Below are 19105 nucleotides of genomic sequence, written 5' to 3' on the forward strand. Positions count from 1 at the left end.
ACAAATTGAATACTTTTAGGTGTTTGATTTTGTTCATTTTATTTTGGAGGTTTTTAATTTTCAATTTTTACCGTTGTGCTTGCAACGGTGAATGCCGTGCAGCGATAGAGAACGCAATGATTGTCTAAGATTCGATTCTCGGGTTCATGTCAAACTCATAAAGATGTTCTCAATTTTTAATTTTCTTTGTCTCGAATAGTGTAGAGCCTTGGGTCCTCCACTTGACCTATTCCTGATTAAGTTAAATTACTATCCCATTGAGGGCAATGGGGTAAATAGAAAATGTACACTAAAAACGGTTGTAGTCACTATAGTACCTTCAAAATATCTTCAAAATAAAGCTCCTCTTTAACTCCAATATTATTGACGTTAGTAAAGCAATTTCTAATGATTTCTTTTTCTTTCCAGACCGTAGAAATGATGGCCCTCGCGTTCGCCGGCTACGGTATACCGTCCGAGGGTTCTAAACTGGTGTGCGGCGTACTGCTGTTCATGCAGGGTATCTGTGGCATGTGCTATGGCTTCCTTCTCTCAGTGTACTGCCCTAGTCATACGATATCGTTCTTTGTTGCAACTGGCAGCTTCTATCCTATGATATTGCTGTGCGGTAAGTGAAATACCATTTTTTGACTTTGGTTTAAATAGTAATGCATAATTTGAAAGATAATCTATACTGAGAATGGAGTGATACAGTGTAGAGAAAAGCTTATTATTTATAGCAGAGCATTTTTTTAAACAAAGTACAATAAGTGCTTTTGAATAGATTTTCTTGTCTATTTTTCTCTGAATTTTAAATGTATAGGAATCGTTGTCATATTATACGAGTTGTGAAAATTTTGTGCTTTACAACAAAACAATCCATACATCCAGAAACTGATCCAAGTAGAAAATCATCTTCTTCATCAAAATCATCACAAAATATCCAGAACAAAAGATCTAAACCTTATTTTCATTATCTTTACAATAATTAGTCTTTACAATTACAATAAATAATACACATACACAAATAATCTTTACAATTATTTTCTTTTCCAGGTATCCTCTGGCCTCTAGAAGGCATGTCGAAGACCCTCAAATACATCGCCCTAACTTTACCGTTCACAATACCATCAAAATCTCTACGTGATATCATGGAGAAAGGCGCCTCCATCACTGAACCGTCTGTGTACTACGGCTTCCTAACCACGCTCGCGTGGATAGTGATCACTTTAGCTTTAATATACCTTAGGTTAAAATTAAAAAAGACGTAAGGTAGCAAAAAGTGCTGTGTACAGTCAACTTGTGTTTGAATTTTTATGGATATTTGTCAAGAATTTTTAGGGATTTTTATGTAAATTTAATGGTAATGACAAAAACCAATTACTGTTATGGGAAAAATGTAGATTAAATGTATTGTAATTTGTACTATTATTCATAAAAACTGTAAAGTGTGATTTTGGAAATGTTTAACGTTTTTATATTTCGTCAAGAATGTTTGCGAAATATGTTCGAGAAAAAATTAATAAGGACCTGTTCAAAGTGGAGACATCTGCACTTAATATTAAAGTCTAAAAAGTGTATTCATGGAAGTCTCTTTAACCAACTTAAAGTTGACATTAGTTCAGTTCTAATATTCAAGTGTTTATGAAAATATCCAGCATTTAATTTGTATAATAATGATAAGTGCAATCAACTATTTAGTTATGGGTTTGTGTGAAATGACTGTGGGTTTAAACCTGTGACTAACTAAAATACGGTTTAGTGGTATAATATAGATGTATTGGACTCTTTCACAGATAGTTGATAGAAAATATAAATGATAGGAAATTATACTTATGCCTGATTATATTATACTTATGGTTGGTTTTCTGAGAACCAAACAATTTGGTTGTAAAATTATGAAAATTATTGGCATTTGCCGCCATTAGAAGTATAGACAAAACGTTACGTTTCAAAATTTTGCTGAAGGCGTGTAAAACCGGTTTTGTCGCTTCTGAAATAATTATATCTACCAGATAACTTATCCGGTGGACTTTATTTAGCAGATAGGTTATCTGTCACTTAAATAAACTGTGAAACTAGCTTCTAGAATTCTAAGATTTCTTTATTTTAATAGTTTGTTATACTTTTCTATTGTGAAAGAGTTCCCGTCGGGTAGCATGTATATAGCTTTTAATGTTATCGTCTCTCTGGGAATTCTGAATTATCATGTGATAATTAATACTAATTCTCTACGTAGCAGTATATTACTGCTAGTAAAATGGAATGGAAAGTTTTATAAAAACTTTATGTAGTTAGGAATTCAATATTTTTATGGAATAATGTGCTCAAACATTAGACACGAATAGCTTTTCTTATAAAATTGTAGGGTATTAATATTTAATGAGGTTTTGTATTATGAAATGTATATTTCCTATACTTTTGTGTATTTTTATATGGTGTAAAAAAATTTCGAGAAATTTTGTATTTTACTGTAGCATGAACTTAAAATGATTTATGAAATATTGGTTAAAAACTTAGGTCCTAAAAGGGACAAATAAATAATGTTTTTGACATTGGGACTGCAGTGTATTTCTTGTTAGCTACTATTTAGTTGATATAATGTTATACTTATCTTTGTAATTGAGAGAATATTGCCGATGTGGTGACGTGATACCATGTGATTTGTGGGTACCTATTTATAAATAAAGATTTTTTTCTAATAATAAACTGTTTTTATTCACCTATCTTCCTCAAATACCCAATATTCCTTTAGCCGGCACTTTGCATTTACTGTAAAACGATAATTAATTCTATTACTGAAGGAATGACTCCTAAATAAATAAATAATAATGTACTGTTTTGACACCAAACTGCAAGAAATAATGTAGGGTATGTGACAGTATGTGTGTTGTTACCAAAGGATATGAAACAATAAAACCCAAAAATCAGATATAAAAATTTTATTATTTATAGGAAATATTTTGATTTAACAACAACTCTTTCCGTGTGACGCGCATGCGCCTCCGCGCCGTCGTCATCATGGCACATTGATTTTATTTAGTCTTGTAACACCGCGATAACAAGTTAGACAAAATGGAGGAGCTCCGTTAACAGAGGGCGGCGTACATCAGCTGAATTTAGTTTGACGAAGCTAATCGTGTTAGTACCAGCGGAATGAGAACATTAACAATCCGAGTGGAGCTTCGCAAAGTGCGCGGCGCCAAGGCGCGTGCGTCCACACTGACAGCACGAGGTTTCGTTGTCAGCAAACCGTTCGAGGTTCCTCACAGCGCAAAACGGTACCTCAAAAAGAAAAAAAAGTCTATCCACATCATCATTTCGTCCGCAGACCACACACCGCTTATTGCGACTTTATCACATATATCAAGCATTATCTGTTGATCCCTCGATACAGGAAAAAAAACTGATTTGTTTTTAAATCTGTGTTTTCACAGTTTTCGCCTAACTATAAACTAGTACTTAAATTATAGCTCACTCATCACCTGTTTCGCTCGCATTCTCGCTTCGCAACCATTCTCTATACAAGATGTCTTTGCATTTATACTACAGAGCGACATATTTTTACATTGGATCTCACGGGGGACAGTCAATTCCTATGCTATTATTGCTTTTGAAGCAATCATATATTTAAAAATAACACTCTTCGCCTTACAACCGATGTGAACAACGTTCCGAATCATTGTTGGACACGTTTGTAAGAGGAATCAGTACAAGCTGCATAGGCATACTTTTATATATCACACATTTTTATTACATAGCGAAACAGCGTGTTCAGCTATCATCGGAACAACTAAAAGGAATTGACCGGGCCCCTTACAAACAATTACGAAAAAAAAACTAAAACTTAACGCAGTTCCTATACAAATTGATGAACATAAAAACATGTGGAGATTATAGAAAGGGCCTGAATACACCCGAATGTTTTAAACGAATGATAGCCATACGCGTCTATGTACAGAACCAAATCATTCGGGGTCCGTTTTGCAAAACTACTGACAGTGGTAAGGACTGGGCTCCTTTATGTACAAAATTGTAAGGTATTCTAGCCAACCAACGCGTGGTTTCGTTACAAACTAGGCCTTTTGCAAGGGTTAATTACAATTTTCCAAAAATCTATTGATATATTTATGCAGACTTATAAGTTTTGCAGAAACAGACGCCATCTAGTGGCGGTGATACGAACGACATGACAACTAATTTCAAAGAGTGGCTAGCTTACACACTACCTGTTAAAATTTAAACAAATAGAGCAGCTAATTTTATAATGGCGGAGCGTTAAACATAAACGTTAGCGCTTTTTAACACTATATTACCTTGTTTTGAAGTAAGTATGACCCACTTAACATGTTGCAAGGGCATTTTTCAACTCGAAAATTCTATGTAAATCTCAAGCTATTTAAAATTAGCCGCCCTACACAAGTTTTCGCTCGTAACACCGCCTCTAACACACAAACATCAGTTCAAATCGAATCACAATTTTTAACCAATATACTTATAAAAGCTAGCCATTAACCGTGACTAATCAACGAACGCTAGAACAACGAAAAAAAAGGATCATAATGGAACATAATTTTACCAAATACATACATAATAACTGTACATTTAAATTGTGACTTATACAAAGTTCAGGCCGCATTCGTTCACTACATATTTACATTAACGATACTGATCAAGCTTCAAATCACATTTTTTTATAAGTAATATACGCCGAAATTACCAAACAACTGATTAGTCTTGATGAGTTCTGATGGCATGGCAAGAATTAAATTTTTATATGCACTATATCGTTACGGCTTGTTCTCACTAACAATTTTATATTTGACTACCCTCACTTACAGCCGGTTTCTGAGTTACATTTATCGGTAGTTTATCTATTCAATAGCGTTAAAATTCATAGAGAAAAAACGCTATTGAATAGATAAACTACCGGTAACTGGACTCAGAAACCGGGGTTAGAGTCACCAACGGACAAACAGATCAAATGTGTCTGGATTACACAAATAATTGTTTCATATGGGAATAGATCTACAACCCTTCCGAGCAAAGGTAATAATAATCATATTAAACCATTGCGCCACTTGTTACTTTTTATCTACATAATACAGGCAAATATATAAACTATTTTCTACTAAAATTCCTTATTACACAATAATATAAAGCTTATGAATTTGTATACACGTTTATATATTGTAAATATGGACTGTTACTGACAAATGGAAACCTTATTGACGGATATGCATTTAATGGCAGTGAATTAGATACAAAATATATTTGAAATATTATCTATTTGGCTTATGTTGAGCAATTTAAAAATACTTTAGCACTATACCCTTTTACTATCTAAGATCAACTAACCCCCGGTTTCTATTCAATAGAGTTTAATCACTATTGAATAGATAAACTACCGCTAAATGTACTAAGAAGCCGGGCATTTTTCCTAACTTCGGCCCAAACACAGATGAACATGAATTTTCTTGCTAGTTTTGTCCATTTGTAAGTATTTAAACTAAAACCATAACGATATAGGACATAGAACGGCGTTTTAAAGCTACAATACAAATGGGAAGACAAGCTATTTTATACAAGTGATGCCAAAACACGGGCGATTTATTGATTGTGATGAAATATCGCCTTGAAAGGTAATTCCTTGATGTAGAAACAGACCCTATTACATCAAACATTCGTTATCAAGTTGTTTAGATAGGACTATTTTTTAATTATCAGTATGAGACGAAAATGTTTGACATATTCTCCAATTCCTGTGTTTAATTGTCAAAGTTATGATTCAAATAATGGATAATTGTATGGAAAAAGTTAATCCTTTTGCCCATGAAGTTGAGTATTTGAAAATTTAATTTGTACGAGTATTAGGTTTTCTTAACGTTTGCTCTAAACAAGGAACTACCTACCTTTATTTATTCAGCTATTTAACGTATAACAATCTAGAAGTAACAACACTCCTAAACAATTTTCATATCACATTATTTACATCATTCTTGCATTACAAAACTGAAATTTTACAAACAATATAAAAAGTAAATGGAAATTATAGCGCATAACCTAACCCATCAAGACTTGTAAAAAAAATTATCATAATCGCAACAAGAAACATTTACATCGCCAATTCATTGTAAAAAACAAATCACAAAGGTTTTTTAAAAAAATACATAATATATAAATATAATAATAAATAAAGTATTATCAACAAAAAGCTTACAGCGTATACGCACTAAACTAGACTGTACCGAAATTGTCAAAATTTCGACCGAAAATTTGAATAGTTCCGACCGTTACAAAAAATTCCTTTGCAATTTTCATTCTACCTACAATTTTTAAAACATACCTAATTGAAATTCGAATTTTCGGTCGTTATTTCGACTTTACAGTGAGTCCATAGAGTGTAAAACTAAGTTTTTTACGCTGTAATATTTACGTATGTATTTGTCAATATTTATATTGTAATTGCGTTACTCGAAACCAAATAATTACCAAACAATTTTTATTTAATCTCTTTAGAAATTTAGCGACAGCTGCTTAAGAAAGACAATACCTTACTATTAAACGTCGTGTAATCTCTGATCAGTTATACAGAAGTTAGTCACTTTTTATCAATTTTGAAACAGTATATGAGTGAAAAAGACAAAACACTGTATAATTAATCAGATCTTACAATACGTTTATTACTATAATAGTAAAAATTTTCAATTTAAAAGTAAAATTTAAGGTATTTGTATTTTCAATTAACGCAATTACGATAAAAATAGACGTATTCAATAATGGCGGTGGAATTTCTATTAATTTTTCAGTATAAACCGTTCATCGAATACTCGATTACTGTACATGAATGACTTACAATGAGTTCGATATTGTATCTACGCGCCAACTAAATGTATGAGATCTATGATGTACGGAGATCATTTCAATGCCTTTTGAAACAGGCAGATAGTCTTTATTCATGTTTAATCAATTTGAACTTTATTTTAGATAGATATAAGGGTTAATTTCGATAAGATTCTAAAAGAAAGTATGGGTCCAATTATGATTTTGAATACCCCAAATATGATAACGATATTTTAGAGAATTATTGCAAATATCAACTCGGTCAAAATGTTGACTCTTTAAGGTCAGTTAGTAATACATTAATTTGTAAGAAACTTGCATTGTTAACTATATAGATCCCATACATAAAGCGCGTTTCCGATATACCTAACTAATCTCAAACGTGTGTACGGGTCTCAATTTCCTTAAAAAAAAGGATACCTTTTAAATGTTTAAACAATAAATACTTAATTATCGCTTAGAACCTTAAGTAAGAAAAGCGTATAAATTATTTTTTTCTCAGAAAATTTGAATTAACGGACTTAGTTCCTATCTACATGGATGTTGAGTCATATTGTGGCTTTCTCACTGGTCATAAGTAAATGCTTTGAAAAAGCTGAAAGCCAGCTGTATATATATTTTCAGATTTTCGTATGAATTTCAGTAGATCATGCAAAAATATAAATTATTCTAACATCACTAAAATTGTGTATTTATGAACCAAAAGATCAAAGTTAAAAAACTGACGTGACAATGGATATTTTATGATGAAAAACTTCGATTTCAAAATGCTATAAGTGCTTGTACAATAGGTATAAGATAGCTATCCAATACTTTAGTAAACAAACTTTGTAGTTCTTTGTGTATCAAGACATTAATTTGCATTTTCTCAGTATTTAGACACAAAATTGACACGAAATCTTAAACAATATTCAGCTAGACTTATTGAGTAAAAATGCCACGATATTATTGCTTATTTATCACAATTGTAACCAGCTTGTTTACATGACAATCTGCTTGAAATAGACACGTCAATAAACTGGTTTTTGTTCGCAAACGATTGCCGTCAAGGCATGGTAGTATTACACGGAGTCTTCGCTTCAAATTGTAGTTTATTTTCATTCAGAATAAAGACATTTTGGAGATACAAAAAGATATTTGAACCAGTCTATTCTGATCATTAAAAAAAGGTTTATAATAAAACAAAAAAGTCAATTCATCACCCTCATTTCATCCTAAACCTTAATTTTCAGGATACAATCGACATAAACAATCCCCTTATCTTTTTTCACCCACAAAATGACTATTTAAACTTAAAATATGGATGAAAATATACTATAACTGTACGAAAACGCTAGTTATTTATACACACGTACTTTCTCAAGCCACAATATGACATAACACTTAAAACAAGGGCGGCTTTCGACGACTTTTAAAGCGGTCGCGCTTAGACGGACTTACTGGAGGCATTCTGATCTACTCTCGTACAATACTACTAACGGTGTTTCAATAACCTATCGTAAGATAACCCTACGACTATTTGGTCGCCTAGAAAAATTTGCTTCGACGCTTTCTAGTAACCAAACCATCGTAGACTTAACCCTATCTGAAGATTTGTTATTGAAACCATAATTCAAGTTTCCTATAAAGTATTACATTCAACGAATTTCCTTAATAAAGATATATATTTTAAGATGTTTTGCAATTCCTAGGTATGAGGTAACGGAAACTAGTTGTCAGTTGCAATGTGACTTGTCGATAACTGGTTTGCAACGGAGACACAACCGTCCAGTTATAACGACTTGCATATCGCAAACGGCAAAATTAAATAAGATTTTAGATATTAAAAGTTTAGTGAGTAAGTAAATTTCTTTATGAAGAAAAACCATAGATATAATACACTATAGAAACTTATTAGAATAAAAGTCCATTGCTAGCTTCACCTAAGGTTACCAAACCTATCACAAATTATCAAATTCGAGGCTTACTAATCATTCTAAATTCTTTCCTAATACACTCAGCGTGAGCAAACGTGAATAACTCGCTGCTATTGGTCGAGGCTTTGACAAAACCTCATCAACCAATAGGAAAGGAGTATTGTCGCACGTAACTCACGCAGGTTATAAAAACGCTAATAAAATTGTGATGCAGCGATATTTAAAGGATATGTCACGTCACAGAAAGCCGCCATTGCCGATGACAAGTATATATAATCGCAAGACGCAACAATGACACGCTTTGTAACATAAACAAATGGCGAACGCAGTACGATGACGTCAAAAATAAAATGCTAATTTAGAATTTACAACTCTAAAATTCCGGTCAACAGAACACTAAATATAACGATACATTTGTTGGACAATGTTGAGACATGTCGATCAACAACTTATAACATTTTGTCACATGTTCGTTGTTGTACAACAAATGTTATCGTGAAGCCGGGCGACTGACCTGTTCATTTCGACGTGAGTTTTCGTATAGCAGCTGATAAGACGATGCCATAGCGTAGCGTAAACGTCCAGCTTTCCAGCCATTAACGGAATCATGTTACTCTACGCCCATTTTTCGCCTTTACCTAAATTTTCCATACCAACATCTTTCAAGTTGTAATAGTTTATAAGTTTAAAGTAAAGGGGCAAGGTAAATACGTATTTTCCACGTCAAAACGCCGGGCCAGCCCCCAGTCATAACAAAGAGCATAGTACCACGTGTGTCCGAGTGCGTGCATGGTTGCGTGCTCGCGTGCGTGCTAGTGCGTGCGCCGGGCGGCGGCTAGTGCTAGAACTTGTCTTGGAAAATGAACAGGTTGTTGGTGGCCGCCACCGCGATGATGCTCTCGTGCGGGTGCCACGCCGTGTGCAGGATCTTCTTGTTGAAGTCCAGGCAGTCTACGCTTATCTCGTCCTGGAATAACAGTTTACGTTTAGAATAGTAGTATTCAAAAGGGGTCACATATAATTGCAAAAATGCATATTTAAAAGGGTGTTTTGGGATATTTGTAACTATAAACATGTACCTTCCAAACGTGGCAGAACGTTTGTTAGATAATGACCTTAGAAACATTGGTCGTCCGTCGACGGGAGGTAAGGCATATATAGCGTGGTCTGCGTTTAAGCTAGTTTCGTAAACAATGTGTCGTGTTACCTTCTTCCTCTTGGCGGTGGTGGCCACCCTGCGCGGACGCAGCGGCTGGCGGGGCCGCGCGGCCGCGTCGCGCGCCGCCTCCAGCGTGAGGTCTGCGCGCCGCGCGCCACACGCGCCGCCCACGCCGCCTACTCCGCAACCGCCGCGCTCGAATATCCTGCACACAAATGAACAGATAAGTATTACGACTACAAATCAAGCGAATACCTAAAATGATCTAAAAATGGGAATAGAGACATGTTTATTTCATTACTCTTCCAAAAACTGAGCGTCTCTGGGCTTAAGGGCACGTAAAATGACGTGCGTCACTTATTCTCCATTAAGGCAATAGTCGTTAAGACTCGTCGGCCTCCGGGCGGCTTGAACCACTTTGAAATTAAATTAACCACTAACTGTACTACAAGAAGACTAGTAAAACGATATCCTCACCTAAAGAATCCATTATAAGAGCCGGTCATGAGCCGCTGGTCGTCCCCGCTCCAGCAGCACTCGAACTTGTCGAAGATGCAGTCGTTCTCGTACAGCGAGCACAGCTTGGAGCGCAGGTACTCGTGCACCGGGTACGTCTCCACCGGCTTCGTCTCCATGCGCAGGTCCCACACTTTCAGTCCTAAGTAGTCTCGGGACATCATGTATCTAGAAACACATACGAAAAAAACTTATTTACTATCAATTTTCCTAAATTTTGCAATAACAAATTAAATACTGCTGTAATAAAAAAAACTGAATAAATAATCACATGTTATTGAAAACGTTAAAAAGGTGGTTTGGGTTAAAATGTACCTTACGTTTTCAAGTTCAAAATGCAAATTTCCTCAAGAAAATCAACTCCAATTGTGACTTTTTCATTAAAATATGTTTACGAACATTTCAGTAAGTACACACTGGTGTCAAATTTATCATTATTCTGCTCAAATACCTCTCTTCTTTCCTTCTAAATCTCTATTTTTCTTATAGTAAAGAGTATGAGATAAAAGTATAAGAGAATGTATAAGAATGTATAAGAGAAATGTTATTATTGCTCTTCCTCACCTGCCCGAGTTGCTAAGTTTGACGTCGCTGATGGAGGAGATGATCTCGGAGAAGAAGGACCGCGCGTGCGGGTCCTCGGGCTCCTCGAACAGCTTGGCGTGGCGGTCGCACAGCGCCGCCGCGCGCATGTCGCATAGCCTTATTGTACCTGGCCACAAGCGAATTACGATCAATGTTGTATGCACTTTGAGACTACGTAACATACCGTTTGCGTTATATACATAATAGTTGAATAATACACAGATGACAATGACAATTAAAATATAAGGTTTAGGGTTCAACGATAGGACTCTTATCTAAAGCCAGACACGGAATTATAACTATTGTTCCAAAATATAAAGTATACAGTTGCATAACTTGGTATTTACGCGTATCAAGACATGAAAAGGAATATTATTTCTAGCGTTTTTAGTAAAAAGATTGTTAAGTTTTAGTTATTACTTAAAATATTGTCTGAATGAAACTAATATAAAATGTTATAAATATACGATTAGCACTTACCCTTACTACTAGAATAGACAAAGAGATTGCATTCGGTCGGATGGAACTCCGCCGCAGTTATCACCTGAAACAATATTCATAACTTTTACATATTTTTTACAGTAGACACCTTCTTTAGGACGAAATCCTAAACTACTATACCCCCTTAAAGAATAAATACAAATGTCTTCTTGTAGTTCAATTCAAATATTCTACAATCGATTTCCAAAAATCTACGCAATAAAGAAACGAACAATTTCTAATGAGGCGAGCTTATAGACCTTCACAATAAACAAGAGGACAGATAAACCTTACATTATACATCCTATTTGACGCACAAGACATCTTTAAACTCAAATTCCAAGCAATCGTCAAGAAAAAATGACCTACAAAAATCTTGAGGCACTTTATTTGCTACCTGGTTTTCTAGAACTATACTATGAGCACTAAAATTGCACTACAAAATCAAAACTAGCATGCTAAATACTAGGTATAATTAGCAATTTACCTCAGTAAGTTCCTCCATATTAGCAGGTTTGATATCCACAATGTTAAAGCTCTGGTCCGTGATCTCGAGGTGCCACAGGTTGATGCGTAAATCATCGGCGGATAGGTACGTCTCCTGGTCCGAGTTCAACGATATAGAGTTTATGTGATACGTGTGAGCGTTTGCGAATATCCTCCTGTAACAATAAAAAAAAAAGTTAAGATTTGGCAACCAGGAAACTAGAGGTCATGTACATGTAATGTCCCTGCCGATCCGGCTACGGCGGTCAATAAAGCTGAACTCTGTCTATAGTATCCAAGTGTTCGCACAAGACACAGGTAAACTCCCTATTTCTTCACTCTCATAACCCGGTGGGACGGATAACCGACACGACCAGAGGTCAAGCGCAGGACCGACGGCTTTACGTGCTCTCCGAGGCACGGAGGTCTTCGACCTCAACTTCCTAACTTCGGGCAATTTCTAAGAAATTCTTAACAGAAAATCAGAAAATACCTTTTGGCCCCACCCACGATTCGAACCCGAGACCTCTCGCACGGCAGTCGCATACACTACCGACCGCACCACAGAGGCAGTCATGTACATAATACTGGTGTATGGTGGTATATCACACACTTCGCTTAACCTACAAATTCTTAATGTAAAGAACAATTCAGACACGGCATGTAGAGTAGTTTCTAAGGGACAAACGATTTTGATCATAAATCCAACGCTATTACAGTTGTTATTTCAATGACATGATGTTGATACACTTTACTACGTTTTGTTTCGTAGTGATGATAAGTATCATGTTGCAAAATGCAACTGTAATAGATAGTGTCCTTATTGAAGTTATGTGAGGACATTTTTATTAGTACTGTATCCTCTTACTGGTAATAGTCATTATGCAATTTGTTTTCATCAGAGCCTTATGTAGTAAAATTAAGTAGTTATTAGAAGGACAATTATGTATTAATTTGTTTACGACACAGTAATTAACTGGATTATTTATAATGCCTATATAAGCAGTGATAGCCGAGTGGTCAAAATATTCCCTTGCAATTCAAGAAAAAGATCGTAATGAAACCACGTCTTCTTAAACACAGTTCTTGAAGGAATGTTAAGTCCCCAATCTGCACAAGGCTAGCGTGGTGGACTATAGGCCTTATCCCTTCCCTCATTCCGGGAGGACACCCTTGTCCAGCAGTGGGACAGTAAGTATATTTTATGCAAGGTAAAAGTTTTATCGATATGAATGAAGCAAAGGGATATACATAAATAATAAAAGGTGTTATATTAAAGGGAGTTTGTAAAGATTATACCAAGTGAAGTTCTCTTTTCTTATTTTTCGCCTACGGGAAGGTGTGATTTTATGTATATATAACCATATAACCATTTGCCCATGTAGGTATAACAGAATTGTACAGTCCTTAACAGAAAATATTAATGAATAACTTAGTGTTATAAATAAAATCTTAATATTACTTTCTATTACGTACACGCCGATAACATTAGTTATCGTATAAAGTAATAGTAATAGTGCATCATCATAAACTATTACTCAACGTGAAAGGTAAAAGTCCAACATAATGCGTAAATTGATATTACACTACGTAGGTCGAAGTATGACGCATGGAGTGACAGTATTTAAACTACATAATATTGTTATGCAGTTATTTTGCTTATATTGCAATTAGTTCTCGCTTATTTTGTTATTTAGAATACTGTTGAGCTGCAGTTTGTTTGTTACCTTGGAATTTATAAAAGCAGTTGCGGTAGATTAGTGGTAGACACTGCTATGAAAATATGTATTACTTTGTCTGTGTTACACGCTTTCCATGACACTTTATAAAAACGAAATACTTTTTTAAATTAGGCTTGCTGTTTCAAAAACATAAAGTCTTGTTAATAAACAAGTTTTTATTATTATAGAAATCGGTCCACGCGTTTCCGAGTAATCAGGAAAAATACATAAAAAAGTCGATTCGAATTAAGAACCTCCTCTTTTTTTTACAAGGCGGTTGAAAACGCAATGGAGTCTGAACTTAACCCTTTGGTAATTCGGAAGGAAACTCATGCATGGCAGCAATAATAACCTATCTGGAGGGATCCTTATGATGTCGACAAAATGACATAAAAATGCCAATACTCCGTTCACAAATACGAGTCATGAGATAGGTCTACGACCACAATAATAATTGCTTAGCCATACTGAAGCCAATAACGTCCAATTACACCAAATAGTCGAGTCAAAAGTTCAACACAAAATTTAAACGATTGTTATTACGACCTACTTTCATAACACTTCATAAAAGCTTCGTATAACTGAATGATAAGTGGCTATAATAAAAAGGTTATAATATAGATATCACTTCGAGTGGGAAAGTAATTGTGGAGATAATCTAATTAAGGACTTTGCTTATCAAACGGGAGTTATTAAAAGTATGGGATAATGTCAATATACTTTTATTAGCTTTGGGGGCTTCTATTTATAAGTTTAAAAGGGGACTTGACTAATATTAGGAGGTCAAATCGACGCATCGTGTCTATCCCTCCAGTTTTACTCGATTAAACCAGGAGTGCTCCCTCACACAAAGCGTTACTCAATCGAGGAGTCTTATTTAGAGTTCTAGATCGAGTTTTATTCTTTACGACATGATATGTGCCTTTAAATTGCAGGTTTGGCAATTGCAGGTTTGGCTGTCCACACATTGATTTTTGTTCGTTTTCGATTAAAACTGTCACGTAATATTGCATGTGAGTATAGAATTTAATACGCCTAGTTTTAAACTAGGTAGAAGTGTGATGCACAAGTAAAAGCCACCAATAGGATTACTTTATTATCACCTCTACGCTTAGCAGAGATAATCCTATTGGGACAATTTTTATTCGCGTAAGTACTGCCTTAGGCGATGGCACGTGGTCAGTGAAAATACCCGTCTAGCATGAGACAATTTTACTGGAGCAAAATAATCGAAAACTAAACTTCGGGGATACCAGCTAGTTTCTTGCATAATGGTTTAGTTAACTATCTCGCCATATTACTCAAAGTTAGAGCTAAATATTTCAGAATTTTAGTGAATGCATTCTTTTTTTCATTTCAATTTTTTATAAGAATGTTAATCCGACGCTGTTATTGGCAATATAAAATACTCATATGACAAAGCTGCTCTTTTCAGCAGCGGGTATGTCTATTCGAATGAATCTTTATGAAAGGTAGTATTTCGTGGGTAGAAATATTGAGGTATGTAATGAGGAAGTTTGTAAAGATTGGACAAAGTGGCGTTCTGTGGTCACTGCCTGCCCCTATGTGAAAATGTCTGTGGAATGATATTATGTATGTGTGTATGTATGTGGGTGTGTTACCTGGGCGAGGCCTCCACCATGAGCTCCGCGGGGCGCACGGTGGGCACGCGCAGCTGCGTGATGCGCGCCGGGTCGCGCGGCCGCCCGCCCTCCTCGCGCGTGTTGTAGCCCGTCACGCGCTTGTCGCGCTCCGACACCTGGACAATATACAAATATCTTAGTAAATATGCTGGGAAACTTCTTAAAGTAAGATCTTAAAGTTATAACAACACTTTAGCTAGGAACTAACTTATGGTTCAAGTCTTACTACAGGCTTAAAGCCTATGAACACCAGCCCTTGTTTTTAAAAGCTGAATGATTGTCGTGGCATACCAATACTTTCACGAATGACAAGCTTCTATGAAGCGTGGGTCATTGTGGCTTTGGCAGCTATTATTTACTGGCCAGAGGTCAATCTGATCAGTGAGAGGTCTGAGATCTTACTGCTGGGGAAATATCTCCAATAGGCTCAAGAACGTCTTAATTATTTTTAAAATGTTAATGTCATATGCAACTTACATAAGTACTGTTACAGACTTTTCAACGATAATTTCATCTCAATTAAACACACTGTTTTTACACTTTGATTAGTAAGAACTACTGTACTATTAGAGGCACGATAAGTTCACGGTTCCATGACCACGGGCTCATAAAGGTCTCCTTGCGTATTGTGTTGTGCTAACAACCTTATCCCGGAGAACAATGAGCCGGCTTTTTGTTAGAACCGACATTTGATATATTTCTATGCTGTTTTATGCACTCGCCATAAAAACATTACAAATGATATAGGATAGTAAGGACATATTTGATATTTTTTTTAGACATTACACCTCAAGGAAAGATCCATAACCATGAATAATGTATAATATTTCCATTAAAGTCTTCATGTAACCATTTATTTCTCTTAAACGAGACTATTATAACAAAAGTTGCCTACCCCTCAAGTTTTGCTATGCATGTTTATCTCAGAGTAAGCCCGCTTTTATTGACAGCCTTAAATAAGGACGCCTTTCAATAAGCCGCACTATACAAGAGTATTCAAATACATTAAAGAACTGTCTCACTGAACTGATAAATTTAAAAACCACATGAGAGAGACACAACACTGTAAAATTTATCAGAGATTACACCATGTTTATGACCAAGAGTTGATCTTTACGTAATCGCACAGCAAATTCAAAGGCATCCTAAACTTAACTAGATAAATAAAACAATAAAAGTCCATACATACAAGACTAACCTTCCACAATTTAATGGTCTTGTCGTTGGTGGAGAGCAGGAAATGCGCCTGATTCTTCCTCTTGAGCCATCGTATTTTGTTGATCTTTTCCTCGATCTCCAATGACTTCAAGTAGTCGAACTCAGGCTCGTGTGATTGGAAGGTAGAGTATACGTTGTACTCTCCCTTCTTTGGGACGCATTGCTTTGATGCTGGGTCCCTCTGGAAGAAGGAAAATACAGACTTCATTAGTCAAATCGTTTTTTTTTTTTGTTTTTTTATTAAAGAAAACTCCCGCACTTAGAATTGCTCTTGCGTTTCGGTGACTTTTACAAACATACAAATAACCAGGCCGGAAACGACTGTTTGTGGATTGCACAAATATAATATACTTATGTTTCGTGTAGGAATCTAACCCACGACCTCCCGAAAAACTGGTAGTGGCGACATCCTTCCACCGCGCCTCTGACTGAACTTGAAATGAACATTTTCATTTAAAGAATAACATTTTCACTAGGTAAAGGAAAACATTATACTTCAAGTTAACATACTTGTTAAATTTCATTTCGAATATACATCGAACCTAAGTGCAGTTGTGTACTGTGATGCATACGCGGAAAGCCGCAGAATAACAAGAACTGAGTTCAATGAAAAACTCAATGTAAAATTCCCGTAGATTAGTACCATCTTTACAAATGAATGCATAAGCAACTTATGGTTATCCATTATTTTGGTACAGAGCAGACGTATAATTGCAAATCAAGGGGGTAAGACTCAGGTATCAAAGAAATTGATTCAGGTGATTTCAATCGGAGGTCTGGGCCCTTGAATCTGCTTCCCATGGATCTGGTAGACTTACTGCCCTTACCCTCGGTTTCTGCGGTACATTTAGCGGTAGTTTATCTATTCAATAACGTCTAAGCTCATATAAACAGTTTGAATAGACAAACTACCGCTAAATGTGCCTCAGAAACCGGCCATTAAAGTAGTGTATTCTCACCTGAAATATAACAACCCTGCCACCCTTATCGCCGGTGGCGAGCAGTTCGCCGTCATGGTTGAACTCCACGCAAGAGATGAGGTCGGCCTCCGTCACATCGTCTTCCAAGGTGCCCTTCACCTGACTGAAACACCATGTCGTCTCCCCACCATTGCCTGGAACAATACACCCGGGATATGAAATATGATGGCTTGTAGGTAATTTTTAGGTCTATGGAAATTGGGTATACCGAAATTAGAAGTAGTTATAAGGTATATTTTTTTCTTTTGTGTACTTCTATTACCTTAGTGGGACTCAAATATCAAAGGAATTTCTATGTTTTACTGTTAAAATTTGGAGACGTGTATAATTTGAAACAATTTTATATTTATACTTAAATTAGTTAATAATAAAAGAAGAAATAACTGAACCAGTTCAGGGAAAATAAAAATCATTCTGATGCGGTTTTTTTGCAGTACGTAGAAGTATTTTCCTTACAAGAGGTCACCTCTATTATTTAAAGTATTAGATTGTGTCAAGAAAAATCCAAAGAAATTTCACACAAGATTACTTACACTAGCAGGCAATTAGTACAATATAAAATGAGAACAATATAAGTAAGAAATGTTAGTATTTATTAAAAGATACAAAAAACTCGTAAATGCAATGTATTATAAAGAAACACTATTTTAAATTCAAGACTGCATACTTACTTTCAAGTTATTTTTAGTTTATCAATTAACATAACATTGTTATAACTACTACCTAACAGTTAAAGAGTATGTTACACTAAAGAATCGCTCTTACATCGGTCTTTCGAAACATATAATGTGACTAGCTAACCCGGCAAACGTTGTTTTGCCATATATATTTTTTAAAAATTGTGTCGCTTATGGTTACGAAAAATAGATGTTGGCCGATTCTAAGACCTACTCAATATGCTCACAAAATTTCATAAGAATCGGTCAAGCCCTTTCGGAGGAGTACCGTAACTAACATTGAGACACGAGAATTTTATATACAAGATAAACCTAACCAGTTTGACTGATAGCCATTTCCTTCAAATAAGATACCCTTCATTGCTAGATACTTCGCCTATTAAAATCGCTGGAGAACATTTCGGAGAGTACATTCAACATAAATTGGCCAACTATTAGCCAGACAATATACGTCATCGGCATTGAAGTCATCAAAGATTGTCCCATTTATCGCTAGTACTAGTACATACAGTCACAGGTAGTATTCCAGTGCAGTCGACACGAGTGGTGTCTCCAATTCGCAAAGTTGTCTTGAATCCTAATACGATGGTTCGAATACCAAGGCACTTCCTTTTTCTTCAACATCTCTACAACTAACTTAAAAACTTGGCCGAAAACACACGCATTCTACTAAATCACTAATTAGAAAAAAAAACCTATAGAGTACTGTTCTCGAACATGGCTCAAACGTGAATGTCGTAAAAGTTTCCTTTTTGGAACCTGTTTTTCTCAGTAAAATAGTAACACAATACATGTCAATGAGAACAGTGGTTTAGTAATGCGACACCTTTCTTTAGTTTATCGTAGGGTGGGTTTGAACAATAGGTGACAAAACAAAAGGCTTGCCACGTAACAATTAAAGG

The 19105-nt window shown here is 35.6% G+C and overlaps 2 protein-coding genes across 7 annotated transcripts in view; one reads left to right on the plus strand and one right to left on the minus strand.

The window, feature by feature from the left end:
- Positions 1–2688, plus strand: part of LOC142983688 (ABC transporter G family member 23-like) — a 69585-nt gene extending 66897 nt beyond the window's left edge. The window contains exons 16-17 of the mRNA XM_076130679.1: positions 409–607; positions 1036–2688. Coding sequence (XP_075986794.1) covers positions 409–607; positions 1036–1250 — 414 coding nt within the window. The 3' untranslated portion in view covers positions 1251–2688. The remainder of the gene's footprint in view (positions 1–408; positions 608–1035) is intronic.
- Positions 2689–2906: 218 nt separating this feature from the next.
- Positions 2907–19105, minus strand: part of tws (protein phosphatase 2 regulatory subunit tws) — a 67058-nt gene continuing 50859 nt past the window's right edge. For 3 of the 6 annotated variants that reach the window (XM_076130708.1, XM_076130711.1, XM_076130713.1), the window contains 9 exons: positions 17506–17660; positions 16518–16727; positions 15308–15444; positions 11966–12140; positions 11479–11542; positions 10978–11125; positions 10375–10581; positions 9946–10102; positions 2907–9705 (listed from right to left, as the gene is read on the minus strand). In XM_076130708.1, the coding sequence (XP_075986823.1) occupies positions 9580–9705; positions 9946–10102; positions 10375–10581; positions 10978–11125; positions 11479–11542; positions 11966–12140; positions 15308–15444; positions 16518–16727; positions 17506–17660 (1379 nt within the window). In that variant the 3' untranslated portion in view covers positions 2907–9579. Of the gene's footprint in view, positions 9706–9945; positions 10103–10374; positions 10582–10977; positions 11126–11478; positions 11543–11965; positions 12141–15307; positions 15445–16517; positions 16728–17505; positions 17661–18712; positions 18999–19105 lie in introns of those variants that run through there. The other 3 variants (XM_076130709.1, XM_076130712.1, XM_076130710.1) reach the window with 2 other exon arrangements.

The sequence above is a fragment of the Anticarsia gemmatalis genome, chromosome 24 (genome assembly GCF_050436995.1).
Source record: "Anticarsia gemmatalis isolate Benzon Research Colony breed Stoneville strain chromosome 24, ilAntGemm2 primary, whole genome shotgun sequence".
In the NCBI taxonomy this organism is placed as follows: Eukaryota; Metazoa; Arthropoda; class Insecta; order Lepidoptera; family Erebidae; genus Anticarsia; species Anticarsia gemmatalis.